The following is a 17,424-nucleotide window of genomic DNA, read 5'->3' as shown; positions in this document are numbered from 1 at the left end:
TTAGCTCCTAAATACACACTTCCAAATATTCCGTCTGTTTCCACACAAACAAAAAAATGGCAGCAGTTGGTACTAAACTTGGGTAAGAGCATGCACACAAAGCACACAGAGATCAAAAAGTTACTCAATTGGTAATGTGGCTTGTGCAGAACCCCAGAAACATTGGGAGTCTGTTTTTATAGAAATTATCTGAAGCAGCAAGTGCCAACAAACAGGGATTACTTCATCACAAGCATCAAGTTTTCCTTCTCAAGAAGAGGAGGCTACACAAAAGAAGTAGAGAAGACTAAGAGGAAAAACTGGTTTCTTAATTGATCCAGGAAGGAGGAGGAAAAAGACAGTGACATGAAGGTGCCAATATTTCAGCAAGCTGTGTGGAACTGATCCTACAGGAAGCAGGATAGGGTTTACACAGCAGACGCAGACGGGAAAGGAGGGAAGAGAAAGAGGTTGCCCATGAAGAAAGGTACAAACTGGATTGCCTTTCTGTTGGAAAGGAATTTGAAATTCAAGCTCAGATCTGAGGGCTGAAGCACTGCAGTTGGAGCTGCATCATCCCTTATTGTACCCAGCAGAATAAATGCTGCCCTTTGTTGTGTCCCAAAGCAGGATGAAGGCAAGAGCTGGGGACTTCACATCAAAAAGTTATTCTTTAACAAACTCACTTTCTCATCCCATGCCGCTGGCATGGTTTTGTTGTGCTGTTTTAAGTACCCCATTGCCAACTATCATGCATTTATTAAAAGGAATACAGGTGCAGCAGGATCATAGAAAATACTGTATAAAAGAGAAAACTTCCCAACTGTTCCTATGAAAACACAGGTTACAGTTGCAACATTGTCCCTCCTTTAAGAGCATATCCTGCATTAAATCAGAATATAGCTAAATGTGGCCTAACCCAAACCACTTAGACAAAACAAGAAGGAAATAGTTTGAAACATCACTTTTTCAGGAAATTTGTCAAATCAAGAGTTTCAAGGTTTAGTTTTGTTCTCTGTTCTTTCTCCAGTGACACCTACAACACCAAGAGCAGTTACCTAAGGTGTTAACGAGTGAGCAGAGAAACCTCCCACACTTTTCCTTTTCTTTCTTTCAGAGCACAACACTGACCTGAAGTTTAGTCAGTTTTTAAGTGGGAGCTACAAGCAATTCCAGTACCAGTAATTTAGGCAGCAGAGACACCTGCTCTCCAGCCCACTGTCCCATCCTTGCCGACTTTTCCATCTCATATCCATGCCAAAGGCACGGCTCCTTGTCCTACTGCTGCTTGATGAAAGGCCAACACTCACAGCTCTGGATGAACAGTCTACAAGGAACAAAAAAGGCAGAGAAATCAAGTTGTCTGCAGCTGAAAGGGAGAGCAGGGAGATCCCAAATCCTCTGCCTGCCCTGCCTGCACAGCCTGACCCAGACACCCTCTCCTTGCCCCCAGCTGTGCATTCCTGTGGCCTCCCTCGTTCCACCACAACAGGGAGTCAGTCAGAACAAGAAGCTGATCCAGCAGAAAATTATTTCAGCAAAAGAAAATACACAAATGGTTAAAAAATATATATTTTAAAAAGCGAATCAGCTTTCTGACCTGTGCGTAAGCGTAGGTACCAGCATTGCAGAGGGGTGGGGTCGCACAGCTGAAAGTCCAGGCTGGGGTGGGATGAGAAAACAAAGATCTTTCTCAGGGGGAGCCTGGCTTTAAATCAGCTTAAATTGATCTAGAAGCCACACCCTCGGCCAGGAAGAAATTTAGGCAAATTGCGTGGTGAAGAGCAGGTTAGTGCTGCTCCTCAGGAAGTACAAAAGATGCTGGAGAGTTTGATCTTAGCTGGGCAGCCAGAATTCAGCTGCTGGGTGCTGGGGTTTCCATCCATGGGGAGCACTGGGAATGCAGATCCAGGGGGATATTCGAGCAGCACCAGTGGGTGCAGCAAGTGTTTCTTGTTACCTGAGGTGGATGGAGATCCACAACTTCTCTGCCCCCTCCATCCTCCCCGAGCTTGAGCCATTCCTAAAGATGTGTTAGGTCTGAGCTGAGGGATTAAGGCTGGTTCCACCTCTATTTCAATAGTGCCATGAGTGAGTCATTTCTATGTGATGCCTCAGTTTCCCTGTTATTAAGAGGTGCACATGCATGCATACAAACACATTATATCATTCATCATGGCTCCCATGCAGTTTTTTGACTGGCTACCTGCTGTTCACACCAAGGTTTGAAAAATAAAGAACTTAAAAAAGAGCTGAATATTATTTTCCAGAAGAGTTGCAGGATCTGGTGCTGGATACTACCAGATGTTGCTCGTCTGAAAATATTAGCAGAACAATCTATCAAAAAACACCTCCAAAACCACTGACCTGCTTTATTCTCCACCCCTCTTCTTTCTCCTTTGCCCAAGGAATTAATCTTAATGTCAGGATAAACTTAATGTATATATGCATGATTTCTGAGGTTATCTCAGGCTTAGTTCAGTGACCCAAATACACCATCCTGGCTTCCCCTTCTTTCCAAGTAAGATTTGGGAAGCATTAGTTTACATTTGACATCTGATATTATCATTATCATTATTATTATTATTAATGACTGTTGTAGCAGACATCTACCTGGGCTAATTGGACTGGAGCTCCCTTACAGTAGATGTTGCACTCACTGAGTTAAAAAAGTCATTGCTTTAAGAAGCTGACAATCTATTTCAAGGCAAAATATCCCAAAAATGGCATGTACCAGTAGCAGAAGGATGGGAAGGCAAGGGGGCAGGGTAATGGGATGGCATAAACCACCCATGTGCACAGGTTGATAGTTTCATTTCAAGTAAATGTTCCTGGTTTTACCATTCTTAGAGAATATCTCCCCCCTCGGATTTCTAACGCTTCTCCATTAACTCTCCCCACTGCCAGCTGGAAAAAGTGACCCGGGGCTCTGTGCACAGAAACACACATACGTGACTATGTAGGTGAATATATAATCATCACGCTTTAAATTATTTAATTGAGTTTGTTTTATCACGGGCAGGCTCTTCTAATCTGAACTCCTTAAAAAGAAAAGAGTAGGCAGGAAAAAGAAGTGTGTACGCGTGCTTGTGCAGACAGCCGATGTAGTCGCATCTATAAAGTCTGTGGGAGTTTGGGCCCCTTCCGTGTACATAACCCGCCCTCTCTCCTGGGCTGTCTTCTCCTTAATGACGTTCACGGCAATTTAGGCGCTGGGGACCGGCTCAGCCTCTCGCCGAGCCCGCAGCCTCCACAAACATCCTGAAAAGCAACCTGAGCAGACGTCCTCCCTCCTCGAGGCAGTTCCCGGGATTTTCTCTCCCGAGCGCTTTGGAGCGGGCGGGCGAGCGAGAGAGAGCGCTTGGGTTTATCCGCCTGCTCCTCCCACCAGAGCCACCCTCCCGCCGCTCCCCGCCGAGCGCGCCGCTCACACGGCTCCGCCGCGGCGTGCGGGACGCGGGCACCGCGCTCCGCTCCCGCCACCGCCGCCACCGCCACCGCCGGGGGAAGCGCCTCGGGCCGCCGCTGCCGCCCCGTCCATGGGCCGGTGCCGCTGATCAGCCCCCGCCGCCGCCGCCGCCTCGGGCCATGAGCGGGCTGCGGCGCCTCCGCGGGGGCTGAGCCCGTCCGTCCGTCCGTCGGTCCGTCCGTGCGCGCCCCCCGCGCATGCCGGTGGCGGGGCGCGTCCCGCGGCGGGGCAGCCCCGCGCCCCCCGCGCCGCCCCGCAGCCGCCGCCGCCGCGCCGGGATGCCGGTGGCGGGGCGCGGGCAGCCCGCCTCCTGGCTGCTGGTGCTGGGCGCCGCCGCGCCCGCCCTCTGGCTGCGCTGCGTGCTCGCCGACTTCACGGTGGACAACGAGGTGCACTCCAGCTTCATCCACCGGCGGCTGCGCGGCCCCGAGCGCCGCGAGATGCAGCGGGAGATCCTCTCCATCCTCGGCCTGCCGCACCGCCCGCGGCCGCACCTCCACGGCAAGCACAACTCGGCCCCCATGTTCATGCTGGACCTTTACAATGCCATGTCCGTGGAGGAGGGGGCGGCGGGGGCCGCCGCCGAGGACGGCGAGGGCTTCTCTTACCCCTACAAGCCCATCTTCAGCACCCAGGGGCCGCCTCTGGCCAGCCTGCAGGACAGCAACTTCCTCACCGAAGCTGACATGGTCATGAGCTTCGTTAACTTGGGTGAGTGCCGGGCTCGGCGGGGCTGGGTCCGGGGCAACCGGGCGGGGAACCGTGCCAGGGGGAGGCTGGAGCGGGGACATGGCCACCGGCGGGAGGACGGGCTGGCGGCGCAGGTGGCCCCGGCTGGGAGCTGTTTCCCAGCGGGGCAGGTGGGTGACAGCGCACCTGGGCAAGGAAGGGCAGGTAGCGGCCCTCGGCAGGGCGGCTGCTTTACCAGGCGGTAACTGAGTGGCATCGGCGGGGAAAGAAAGGGCTCTGACTTCCCCTCGCAGCGTTGGACAGCCACGAGCTCTCCACACACGCCGGCACACTGAGGGCTTTGTCGTCCGCTCCCTTTGATAGTGGCTGCGCGTCAGAAATGGGATTTGCAGGTAGGAGTCAAACAGGACGATGAGCAGGTCTGCCCCGCATCCCGCACCGCCAAGGAGGACACGAAAGGCAGGCGGAGCACGGCGCGGGTCCCGCACGGCTCCCGCGGGATGCGGGGACGCACGGCCGGGACGGCTCCCTGCCGCATCCCAGCCCGCGCTCCCTCGGCCGCGGGGGCTGAGCCGCTCGCACATGTTTTCCTAATGGCTTGGGAGGGATTCCGCAGTAAATCCTTATTTACTCCTGCAGCTTTTCCTGTTGACCCCAGTTTATGCCGCTAACTCGCCTCTTTTCACAAACACATGTGGATGGGTTTATGCAAACGATACGAGAGTTGGCACGCTTTGTATGCGCCTCGCTAGGCCTCCCTAATTGGATGCCACGGCCCAATCTGATTTCTATTTGCTCGCTGTAGATTGCACACCCGTGTGGACTGACTTGGCCGGATTTGAGTAAAACATTGTCAGGGTGCGCATTCTATTTTAAATATATAATTATGGACCTGGCTCGCTCTCTCCATTTTTAGAGCTCATCATGTGCGGCTCTCAAACCACACACGTACAGATTGGGTGCCTGCGAGTTCAAGGCAGAACCTGAATCGTGTTTCCAAAACAAGATCAGCTCAGACTTTGTTCCAAACAAAGGGAAACGCAAAGTGCAAGAGGAGCACACCTCTGGCACATAACCTGCCAGGAATTACAGACCCCCATCTCCAATAAATCCATTAACACCTTTATGGATGTCACTGTTCTGGACACTTCCACTGTCTGGAGCTTCAGAGGCAGCAAAGATTAAATCACCGCCTAAACCACCACCTCTCTAATCCCAGCACTTTAACTAACTTGAAAAGCTCAGCAGCTGTAAAGGCTCTGTGACACACGTTAATAATTATTAGACACGGTAGCTATCCCGGCACAATTCCTGCATGATAAGGAGCCATGGGACGCTGTGGGAGAGCTTAGTTTGCATGAGCTGCGCCTCCTTATTAACTGCCATAAGCTTCACAGTGGGAAACTCGGAATTACATCTGGCCCGGGGGCTGTGCTCCATGAGGGCTGGTGCTTTCCATTTGGAATTACAGTGTTTGTCTAGTCACTGCTGGATACTTAAGCCGATGAGCAATGATACATTTAAAATCAAATATTTGAGCAGTCAAAAGTACCAATAGCAGTCAAATATTTGACTTTGAAGATAAGGGTGACCTTGCTAACACTGTTCTCCGTGGTTCTTGTGTCCTACACCGAGTGCAAGGAGAGCCCTGAGCAGAGGACAAAAGATGTTCAAATAACAATAGCGAAATTCACTCTTTGCTTTCCATTTCAGTACAGGGGAAAGAACCTTATGAAACATGTAAGTACATAATAGCAGGGAGTTTAGCTCTGCTCCTCAGGTGTAGTAATTTACTGAATCACCAGTGAAACTGCAGCGCTCCCATCCCACATTGCCGATGCAAGAGTCTCTTGTCACCTCATGTAAGAGTTATAAGAAAAAGTTAATATTTAGGCCATTGATGGGTTTGAATACAAAGGAATGAAATCAACCCATAAATGTGAAATAAAAGTTACATTTTGGATATGTCTGTGTCTATGTGAGAACTTTGTATGGAGCAGGTTTCACCTGTATGAGCCATAACCCCCGATAATCAACATCCTGATGCAGTTTGGTGACTGCAGTGGATTTATTCATTCATTTCAACCCACCAGGGTTTGTTGTCAGCTTAGAAATGCAAGAGTGTTCTCCATGCAAAATCCTAAATGATTATTTTATTTAATTGCTGTCAGCATGGTCGGGGAGCATTAAGAGCACAAGCAAAGCCCAGCAGTTTTAAGGACAGGTGGAATTACGACCAGCAAGGCACATTTTGGAGGTTTATCTGTGCTGTTTTGTTCCCTTGTCAACAGAGCATGCCAGGACGAGTTTAAAAAGGACACAGATCTATAAGAGCTTTCTTCATCGCTGTGCACACCTTTCATCCCATTATAGTCATTGCTCTTTCATCTTTATAGGACAAAGGCAGGCTTGTTTATGGAGGTTTTAATGAATTAGAGCAGCCACTCACTCCGCATATAATCAAACACAACACCTGCTTTGAGACATACAGTTTTCTATGACATTCAGGGAAAATTAGAAGATCTATTGTAGAACTGAATTTTTGTGGAGACTTTCTACAATGATCCCTTTTAAAGCAGAGCTGAATTCCTAAATGCAGACTGTAGTAAACTGTGTCCTACTTTTGTAAGAGATACTCTGTGAGCATTGCATTTCACAGGTAGGCTTTTATTACAATAGCAGAGCCATCACAATGAGGAAGTGTCACAGCATAATAAAGTTTCATTTTAGCACGGAGGAAGTAAAAGCGAGCAAAGAAATAATACTTTGAAATTTCAGTCAATAAAAAACGGTAATTCCAGGCTTCCAAATGCTAATCTACAAAAGCACTTATTTTGCCTTATTCATATTCCTCATCCATCTAGTTGTACAACTTTAGAGGGAATAATATTTTTTTAAAAAAAACTACATTGCAAGATTTACTGGGCTACATAGTAAAAACCCCAACAACAAACCCCACACACATTGATTTCTATGGAGATACTGTGTATATTTAGTGCAGAAAATTTATTCTGGGTATTGGTAGGGAGGAACCAGAATACAGGTGCTCCGTTTTAGGGAGCTTTGTACTAAGCACAGTTTTACTTACTGTAAAATCCTGACAACTAATTAGATTTAGATTTGTAACCAGCTAATTTACAGGCTACATTTTGTCTTAGCTTACACCTGTGCTAAGATGGATGAGGAATGGAGTTGTGTCAAGAATTAAGTTATTTGTAAATTGAAAGAGAATTTAGCCACAGTGGTCTGACTGTTAGCCAGTTAATTACTGGCTAATTTTGTAAAATTTATTGCTATAATTTTAACATTTGTAATTTAATTTCAGATCCTGTCCGATACAGTTTACAAACTGATCCATTTTAGGGACTGAAAAAATGCAAAGCATTTTCTGCACAAGTTTAATTTCAGTTTATAAACAGCAGCTAAGGAGTAAACATCCTCTAGATGACTTAGGCCTTCTCTTCTAAAAATAATTGCGTTGTCCTTATGCTGGTAAACTTGCCTTGGTAAACAGACTTGCTTAGAATATTTTTAAAAGAGTCGGCACAAGTGATACGCAATTTGTTAATTTGTCTCGTGGTTGATTATAAAATGAACAATGTTGTTTAATCCTGGCAAAAAAGAAGTGGGGGGGGAATTAGTCATTCTTGGAAGGAGCACTTGAAAGTGGCTTTTGTTAATATAAATCAAGAAGCTGAAGAGCCCCCAAGTTTCCTTTTATTTCATACCATCTGGCTATCCTTTTTGTTGACAAGTGTTTGGCATAGAGAACCATCTCTTTGCCCTTTAATAACAGGCTTTAACACTGTAGGGTATTAGAAAAAGATTCTATAACAGTTAAAAAATTTCCTTCGGGGAATACTTTATAAAGTGAGCACGGGCTGCAGGCATTTGCAGCTGTAACCTGGCTTGTGTTAAAATTTGGAAGGGGCTGCCTTGCATTCCAGCTCACTACAGGCCTTCATTGGTGTACAGCCAAAGGTTAATATAGATGTCACACAGTTTTTCTTTGGAGAGCCTCAGATATAAGAGTACGAGTACAGCTGTGTTTTTAGTAACCCTTTCATAATCACTTCTTTTAAACCTCATTTTCCTGCTTGTATAAATCAAAGATTTTCAAGGATATTTGACCTGGATTTGAACTTATTTGATCTTCACATATTTCCCACTTGAAACAAAGCAGATTAAAAGTTAGCCCTGGATGCCTGGTCCCCATCACATGGTTTGTCCATACATTAGGCCAAGCCCTCGGCTTTTTTTTTCCTTCTCTTCCACCTCACACTGTTAAAAGCTCTCAAGCCTGAACAGGTACATCCCATAATTGTTTTGGGCAGTGTGGATATGTGCAGCCCTTGGTGGTGTAACACTGCCTTAAAGCAGAAATCTCGCAGCTAAGGTATGAAAGGACCATGCAGCAAGTGACCAGCAGGTATTCTCTGAATGTGCAGACCTATCCAGAGAAAATTTAATTAATTTTCTAATTTCCAGGGGTAAAACAGCAGAGCAGGACAGGAACTATTTACCTCTGCCATGGGGCTGTGCCAGCAGCAGAGAAAGGAGCAGCCAAGGACAGATGTCCTTACACAAGGAAAAAGGACCTGGAAATTGTCCCCATCCGCTGGCACACAGCAGGTTTATCCCAGAGCAGGGTCTTTGCTCTGTTCCCACACAGGCTGCCCTGGGGGGGTGATCCCCCTCTCTGAGCTGCAGTTTAGAAGCCAAAACACAGCAGCTCTTGAAGGAGACAAGCCTTGATGGCCACGTCCTGTGATGCCGGTAACGGGAGCTGGGCACCAGTGGAGCGTGCAGGACCTGCTCCCAGTGCCCCCAGTGCCCCCAGTTGTGCCATGCCTGTGTCTCTGTGTGTGTCCCAGCTCTCCCCCTGCAAAGGAGCTTTAACGGCCTCTGGACGGGCAGCACCAAACCAGGCACTGCGTTCCCTGGAAATCAGCCTGAAACACATTTTCGGGCCGGCGGGGAGAGACGTGTGAGAGAAGGTTACACAAGTGGTTGGAAACATTAATTAAAAAAAAGATTATAACTATTAAAGCCCAGTCAGAGCCGTTGACAGGCTCCTTTTAAATAGGACACTGTGATGTTTTAGTTTAATACATTCTGGCAGTGTCACTGGGGTTAAGGCTAATACTGGGATGTGTGGATCCTGTCATGTTATTGTCAGGAGGAATGCAGGGATTAGGTTGGAGAGTGGCGGTGGGTGAGTGCTGCAGCTGTGTACACTTATTATAAAAGATTTAAGTCCCACTGGTAAAATCAATATATTAAATTGCAAGAGCCCCTGTTTTTAATTAGTTTAAATCAAATATACGGTTAGTGCCATTAGGGCTGCTATCCTTGAACCAAGTGAGGAAATGCTAATATTTATGTGGAAACTGTTAATTTGTGGTTAAAATGATAACACATTTAGTTTTATGCCTCTAAATTGTCCTAACTGGATGAATACCAGTGAGAAGTTGCAATGATGGATGAAGTCATCTGAGCAAGAACACAAGTAAGCAAATTTTGATAGCATGCCAGATAAGGAGACTACCTGTTGATATACAGCATTAAGAGACCATGATGTTTTAAACATTTCCAGTCCTCCTCTCTAGGGCCTACATCAAAGTACTTTTATGAATTAACTACATATATATATCAAAAATATATACCATTACTATATATAAATAAAATATGCTATTTTATATATGTATATTTCTTCTCTTAATGGAAGAAACTTCTAAAGAAATGACAGAGCTGTTTAAGTTGGTTTCAGGATGAAGATTTTCCTTTTCAACTCTTTGAAATAAACGAGACTACACACAAGGACTAATCACATGGATAAAGTTCTGCACATGCTTAAGTTTGGAAAAATGGAAACCCAAGAGAAAATTCTTGGCTAGGTCTTCATTGGTGTAAATTGTCAAATTTCTACTGAAGCTGGCCCTGTGGTCTCATTTATACAACTCTACGTCCAAAGTAATTCCCATAAACTCCCTCTTGATTTACACGAGCAGCACTGAGAGCAGAATTGGGCCAGAGAAGTGCCCCTGTGTTGGAATAATGAGCATGCAGTAGTTTCTGCTTGAGCTTCACAGAGTTTCCTCTCCTAATCTTGAAATTGTTTCTGAGGGAAGTTTCCTTTGCTGCAAACAGTCAAAACATGAACCAGCTCCTATTAGTCACTGCTTATCATTATTATTAGCCCGATCCATGTTGTTGAACTACAGCTGAATTCCCATCCTTGCAATAAACAGAATTTAGCAAATAATGTTTGACAAAAATGTGAAACTGATATTTCTTAATACAAGACATATTTCATATGGAGAAACTTCAGTGCTGAAAGATTCCTGGTATCAAAATATCTGAATCATAGTACAAATAAACAGCGCCTTGTAAAGGCTGCGGGGCCAAATTCCGTGCTGGAGTAATTCCACTGGAGTTAGTGGAATTGTGCCAGGAGATAAACTGCCATCTAGATTTTTTTGGTGTTGAGGATTTTGTCAGTAAAAATCTTTGCTGCAGAAAAGGTTGCAGGTAGCAAAGATAAAACTGATTCTAACTCAAAAAGCCCTTTTGGAAATCTTTGTTTCATTGATGAGGACCACAAAGTTTGCTGAGCCCCCCCCCGTATTTGGGTGTATGTTCTACAGTTCCATTATTTATACATAAATATACCTGATTTACAGCAGGTAACAGAGAAGCCATCGTGGGTGTAATCCCCACCACACTGTGCCTTACCCCCTTTTTAAAACATTTGTGCCATCTACCTCTGAGAGTCAGTGAAAATCCAGACTGAGTGGATTGAATTAATGGCAACTTTGAGACTACAAGTTTTAGTGTAATTGCTTTATTGTTTAGGAACCAAGATGCTTACAGTCGAGTTCCTGTGCAAACATGTTTAACGTGTGTTAATGTGTTTCAAAACCAGACCCTCTCCGCAGAATTCTGCTTTTCATTAATTGACATCAGTAGCATGGTACAGTATTTCAAAGCACTGGCCAAATATAAACTGTGTTTCTAATTTCCTTACTTTCCTGTGTTTGGAATGCCAATGTTAATTTGTTCCCATGGAAGAGTGAGAGCTGCCAACCACAGTTTTATATAAATGGCTTTACAGTGCAGGGCTGCCAACATTAAATGATACTTAGGAATTTTCATGACATTTTGTATTTAATGCTGTGTGTGTGTGAGAGAGAAATTGAGGGAGATGTATGGCATGTTGAACAGCACAAGCTCTGATGATCAAGGCAAATGTTTGAAGAAATTTACCCTTTGAGGAACTGTTACTCAATGTTTCTTCTTATTTAGGATTTTTTAATAATCTGTCAGATATTACACAGCATATTCCTTATGCCTAGAAAAAAGCTGTTTTGCAGGGAACTTTGTTGCTAACGATCCAAACAATTCCCCCCCACACCCCCCAATAATTTTAGTTATTTATTAATAGATGAGCAGATGGACTTTAGTTTATGTTGTTCCTCTGATCATTCTGAACTGGATTGTAAGAATGTGATATTACTCAACGTGAGAAAATGCAAAAGCAAAAAAAGCTGCCACTACTAAGGAAGAGGGGGATTAACTGATTTTAGTTTAACTGCCAAGAGGTAATTTTTTTTCAGCAGAATAGTAGCAGCTAGATAAAATAATTTGCCTTTCTTAAAGAAAATCAAGCATTATCATGACTTCTTTAGTAGTATGTCTGCCTTTGTACATAAACCAAACGTGAAGTTCCCTTTAAACAAAGTTTATTTTAAACTGATAATGGTAAAAAACAAAGTCTGTTAATGTATTTCTCCCTTAATTCCTGGAAGATATTCAAAATACAAATTGTTCACGTTTCAGTAGATTCCCCTTAATGAGTGCTATGGTTTATCTCTCCATTTCCCCAGTTTATTGGAACAGGTGCAGTGTCTGCCATCTGTGCCAGCCCCGTGCTATACCAACAAACAAAGTGTTGTTTTGGTTCACTGGATTTAAAAGTCTCCTGAGAGTAAAGAAATGAAAGAGAAAGAATTTAGAAAGTGCCTAGTGAAGGAAAGGCACTTCAAGTAATGTGCTTTGTCACTCAAGTCTTCCCGTAAATTACCTTAAACTATTTCTAAACTGTTTGAAAAATATTATCTGCAGAGGATTAAGTTTCTGTTGCATCTCAGAGGTTCCACACTATTCTTATCATCCTTATCCTACCACAGTAGCTTCCAAGTTAGAGTATTTTGTTGTCAGGTTGAATTAAATTGTACAGGAGTAAAAAACTCCTTTTTTCCTTCTCTTAAAGTGGAAGAACTGTGAATTTTCTTTTTTTTTTTCCCCCAGTGTTTCTGCTTCCACCTCATTTAAGAGATACTGCAAATAGCCATCCAAGTTTAAACAAGATTATGTTGTAATTAGACAGACAAACTCATAATTATTTAAGGGCTAAACCAACAACAACAACCCTTTCAGGTTCATTTTGACAGTGTTTATCCAGTGTATCTGGAAAGGCTTACAATTAAAGTGCCTGAAGGGTGGGGATGAGATTTTTCAGCATGCAGTCAGTGCTATCGGGTCCACCTGGCCTGGGAAACTATGCAGGCTTTGTAGTGGAGAAAATCCCTTAACTTAGATCTTCATGGCAAGCTCTTAAAAGCTACCTTCCTTAAAAAAAAAACCAACAAAAAACAAGGAAAAGGAGGCAGAGGGAAGGCAGCTTCCCCCTAAGCAATAATTAAAGCGAGCAGGAGCACTCTCAGTGCTGGGGGAGCAGCAGATGAGCTGATAATCACACAGAGCATCACCCTGCAAGGTTTGCTGTGCTGGATCACCACACAGAGCATCACCCTGCAAGGTTTGCTGTGCTGGATCACCACACAGAGCATCACCCTGCAAGGTTTTCTGTGCTGGATAATCACACAGAGCATCACCCTGCAGGGTTTGCCCTGCTGGATAACCACACAGAGCATCACCCTGCAGGGTTTGCTGTGCTGGATCACCACACAGAGCATCACCCTGCAAGGTTTGCTGTGCTGGATCACCACACAGAGCATCACCCTGCAGGGTTTGCTGTGCTGGATCACCACACAGAGCATCACCCTGCAGGGTTTGCTGTGCTGGATCACCACACAGAGCATCACCCTGCAGGGTTTGCTGTGCTGGATCACCACACAGAGCATCACCCTGCAAGGTTTGCCCTGCTGGATCACCACACAGAGCATCACCCTGCAAGGTTTGCTGTGCTGGATCACCACACAGAGCATCACCCTGCAAGGTTTGCTGTGCTGGATCACCACACAGAGCATCACCCTGCAGGGTTTGCCCTGCTGGATAACCACACAGAGCATCACCCTGCAGGGTTTGCTGTGCTGGATCACCACACAGAGCATCACCCTGCAAGGTTTGCTGTGCTGGATCACCACACAGAGCATCACCCTGCGAGGTTTGCCCTGCTGGATCACCACACAGAGCATCACCCTGCAAGGTTTGCCCTGCTGGATAACCACACAGAGCATCACCCTGCAAGGTTTGCCCTGCTGGATAACCACACAGAGCATCACCCTGCAAGGTTTGCTGTGCTGGATAACCACACAGAGCATCACCCTGCGAGGTTTTCCCTGCTGCACACAGGAACTTTCCAAAGGAGCACAGGGTTTGCTGTGCTTCTGCAGCCGGCTCCCCATGCTGGGCTGAATCAGAGCTCCTCACAGCCCCACTGATGTCACACAGCCCCAGTGATGCCACCCCAGCTCTTCACAGCCCCACTGATGTCACCACAGCCCCACTGATGTCACCTGAGGTCCTCACAGCCCCACTGATGTCACCCCAGCCTGCTCAGGGCCACTGATGTCACCCCAGCTCCTCACAGCCCCACTGGTGTCACCTCAGCCTCAGTGATGTCACCCCAGCCCCACTGATGTCACCACAGCCCCACTGATGTTCCCACAGCCCTGCACAGCCCCACACAGCCCCACTGATGTCACCATAGCCCACGGATGTCACCTGAGTTCTTCAGAGCCCCACTGATGTCACCCAGGCCCACTAATGTCATACAGCCCCACTGATGTCACCCCAGCCCCAGTGATGTCACCCCAGCTCCTCACAGCCCCACTGATGTCACCCCAGCCCCAGTGATGTCACCCCAGCTCCTCACAGCCCCACTGATGTCACCCCAGCCCCAGTGATGTCACCCCAGCTCCTCACAGCCCCACTGATGTCACCCCAGCATCCTCCCTCAGCTGCAGCGGCCTGGCCCCAGGCCACCCTGGCAGTGAAGTCACCAGCCCTGGCGCCCTCTGAGGAGCTGGCACGGTGTCCTGTGCCCAGCCTGGGGGCTGTACATCACCCTGGGGGCTGTAATTCACCCTGGGGCCTGGAAATCAGCCTCAGCCCTGGCCCTGCAGCCCCTGGGCCAATCCTGCCCCTGGCCCCTGCCTTGCCTTGGCACTGGGGGGGCTCCCTCAGCTTTACCAATTGTTCTTCCCACAGCTCAGTGGCTGTAAAACTTTTAAAAAGAGAGCAGAAGAGCTCTGGGAGAGGGACTAAAAAATGCTCATAAAATAATGCAGTGTTGGAGGTTGGGAGTTTTAATTCTGATGGAGAGAAGGGTTTCTTCCTGGGTGAGCACTGGGGATGGGGCTGGGTGGGTTTCCCTTGTCAGTGCCTGGAACACCCAGTGCCTGTACTGAGCCCGTTGGCACCACAAGGGAAAGCAAATTCAGCATTTAAACACAAAATTTAAAATTACTGTAATTTAGAAATTCTGAATTCTGGTGCTTACATTTGCTCTTTTGTATCCATATTTTAACAATTTTATTTACATAAGACAATTGTCTGTAATGCCATGAATGATAACCAGTCATCACTAAGAGGAATCCATTCCTAATTGTATTTGTTCTACCCACAAGCTGCTCTTCCCTTGGTTCTCAAGGTTAAAACTTATTGCTTTTTCCATCACTAAAAATATTCGGAACAATTTAATCTTGCTACTTTTATTTGTTTATTACTCTGCAGTCATTATAACCCCACAGGGACTTTTTAGATCTTAATAAAGAGCACTGCACATCACTTTTCCTGAGGCTTGTGTGGCACTATAAACATTTTGCTGAGTTTAAGTTCCCCTTTCTGACCATATCCTTAAACAATCCAGCATTTGCTAAGAGAATGAAGGGGATTTTTTTTCTTTTCTTTTTAACAAAAAGAAATAAAGGCAGGGGGGAAGAAGTAACTTTAGCCTCAATCGGCTAGCTACATAAAACAGTAAATGTTCAGCTGAGGCAGGGAAAAACCAGAACTGCTAGAGACTGGTTGTTTCCTTTTGGAGGAAACAATAAATGTGCCCACTTGTATTTTAACAACATTACTACTGGGCCCCCTAATTACACAAATATACTTGTAATAAACTGCAGGAGAGAAGAACTGAAAAAGAATCATTCATCACAGATCCTTCTCCTCAGCTCAAAAAGAAACTTTTGGATAACTACTCTTAAATCTTGGCCCAAATCAGGAGATGAAGATATTTCAGCACTATGTGATGAATCATTTGTCTCCTGAGACAGGTGAAAAGGAGAAGCAAATCAGACATGTGGTGTAAAACTTCTCTCATTGGTGTGGACACAACTCTGACCTCTGAGTACAATAGTTCCTGCAATCCATGGCATGCAGTGTAATGAAATTACCAGAATATTAGAAAATAGGAAATCCCTGACATTTCTGCTGCATTAAAGCCTGACTCAGGGAATACAGAAACACACAAAAGAACCCAGAACAAGGCAGAGACTCATCCAAGCAAACCCCAAATATTTCTCCAGCAAACAGAAACTATCATTTTGCTCATAAGTGAGATGAGAGCTGCTTTACTGAAAATCCTGTAGAAGAGGGAGGTGAATGTAAACCAGTGTGTGTGATAGACTGAGAGGGAGGTGAATGTAAGCCAGTGTGTGTGACACCCTGAGAGGGAGGTGAATGTAAACCAGAGTGTGTGACACACTGAGAGGGAGGTGAATGTAAGCCAGTGTGTGTGACACACTGAGAGTCTCCTCCCTGGGCTGGAGCTGTGGCCCAAGGAGTGAGCAGAGCCTGGCAGGGAGGACACTGAGCTGGAAAAGGGTGGTCTGTGCTCCTGCTCCTTCAGGGATGCTCTCACAAACCCCCACACTCTCACTCACTCACTCACTCACTCACTTACTCACTCACTCACTTCTGTGCTCCTGCTCCTTCAGAGATGCTCTCACAAACCCCCCACACTCACTCCTGTGCTATTTTTGCAGTTGCACACCACAGGACTGAGCTGTGCTCCCTCCATTCATGCCAGACCCATGCAGGACACCAGGGTGTATTTTAACAGCTGATCTTTTACCCCAGAGCTGCAGTTGCAAAATTGTGCTTGAAGACACACAAAAACCAAAACAAAGCAGCAAATGCTGTTGTTAGGGGCTGACTCAGGAGGCCTTCGTGGCCCAGCCCTGGTGAGAGGCTCAGTGTCAGGAATCCAGCAGGGCTCTGGTATGCAGGGCTAGGTGCTGCTGATGTCACTGATGGGCTTATCTTGTACCAAAAGAAAATTCCTCTTGTATAAAAGGGATCGTGGGTGGGAATTAAACTGCAAATAAATCTCTGCCTCACCCTCAGATGCCGTTATGCCTGGGGCATGGGCCACCAACGTTTGGGGTGTGAAGGGGACAGACACGTGCCCGTGCCCTACACGTGAATATTTCATGTTTGTTTTCCTGAGGACATTCCTGAAATAGCAGTTTAACCTTGCCATCGCTCTGAGATACTAACATTTTACATCTGCAAACAGGAGTACATGTGGATGTCAGCAGCCCCCAGGTCCTCAATACTCATAGCTCTCAGGGCTGTGTAGAGTTAATAAAGAACAAACAGCTGCCTGCCTATTTCTCAATAAAATAAATGTGTTGCACAGCAAATGTTCCTAGAAAGCAGAAGCTGTGAGTCCCATCCCAGGGTGAAGGACGTGTGGTGCTGGCAGGGAGGGTCATTGCAGGCAGTGACTCCTCTCCAGGTCCCCTGTCCCAATCCCAGTGCCCCACCTGAGCTCGCCTCTCTTGGCAGCACAGAGCAAACATGATGATCTCAAAGAAAAATGTGAACTAGGTCATCAAGTCACACTTGCATGAGGAAGGGCACTCCACAGCGTCTCTGTAAGCAGCAGCTGATGTTTCTAATGGTTATTTTCCAAAACATCCCCTCCAAACACTCCATTTCTCTCTAATAATTATAAACTGTGTTAATACCACTGGACCTCCCGCATGCAGAGCACCTGAGAAAGAGGCAATGGCTGCAGCAGGTGGGGTGCA

General features: G+C 46.2%; 1 protein-coding gene across 1 annotated transcript in view; it reads left to right on the top strand.

Annotated features, from left to right (window-relative positions):
- Positions 1–3,645: 3,645 nt before the first annotated feature.
- The window catches only part of BMP7 (bone morphogenetic protein 7), a 40,632-nt gene continuing 26,853 nt past the window's right edge, over positions 3,646–17,424 (top strand). The window contains exon 1 of the mRNA XM_054274577.1: positions 3,646–4,159. Within this exon, the coding sequence (XP_054130552.1) occupies positions 3,646–4,159 (514 nt within the window). The remainder of the gene's footprint in view (positions 4,160–17,424) is intronic.

Source organism: Melozone crissalis, unplaced genomic scaffold, assembly GCF_028551555.1.
Source record: "Melozone crissalis strain CALT ecotype California unplaced genomic scaffold, PUWL_Pcris_2 ptg000017l_1, whole genome shotgun sequence".
In the NCBI taxonomy this organism is placed as follows: Eukaryota; Metazoa; Chordata; class Aves; order Passeriformes; family Passerellidae; genus Melozone; species Melozone crissalis.
Note: the sequence above shows the minus strand (reverse complement) of the source record. Positions and strands in the feature narration are given on the sequence as shown.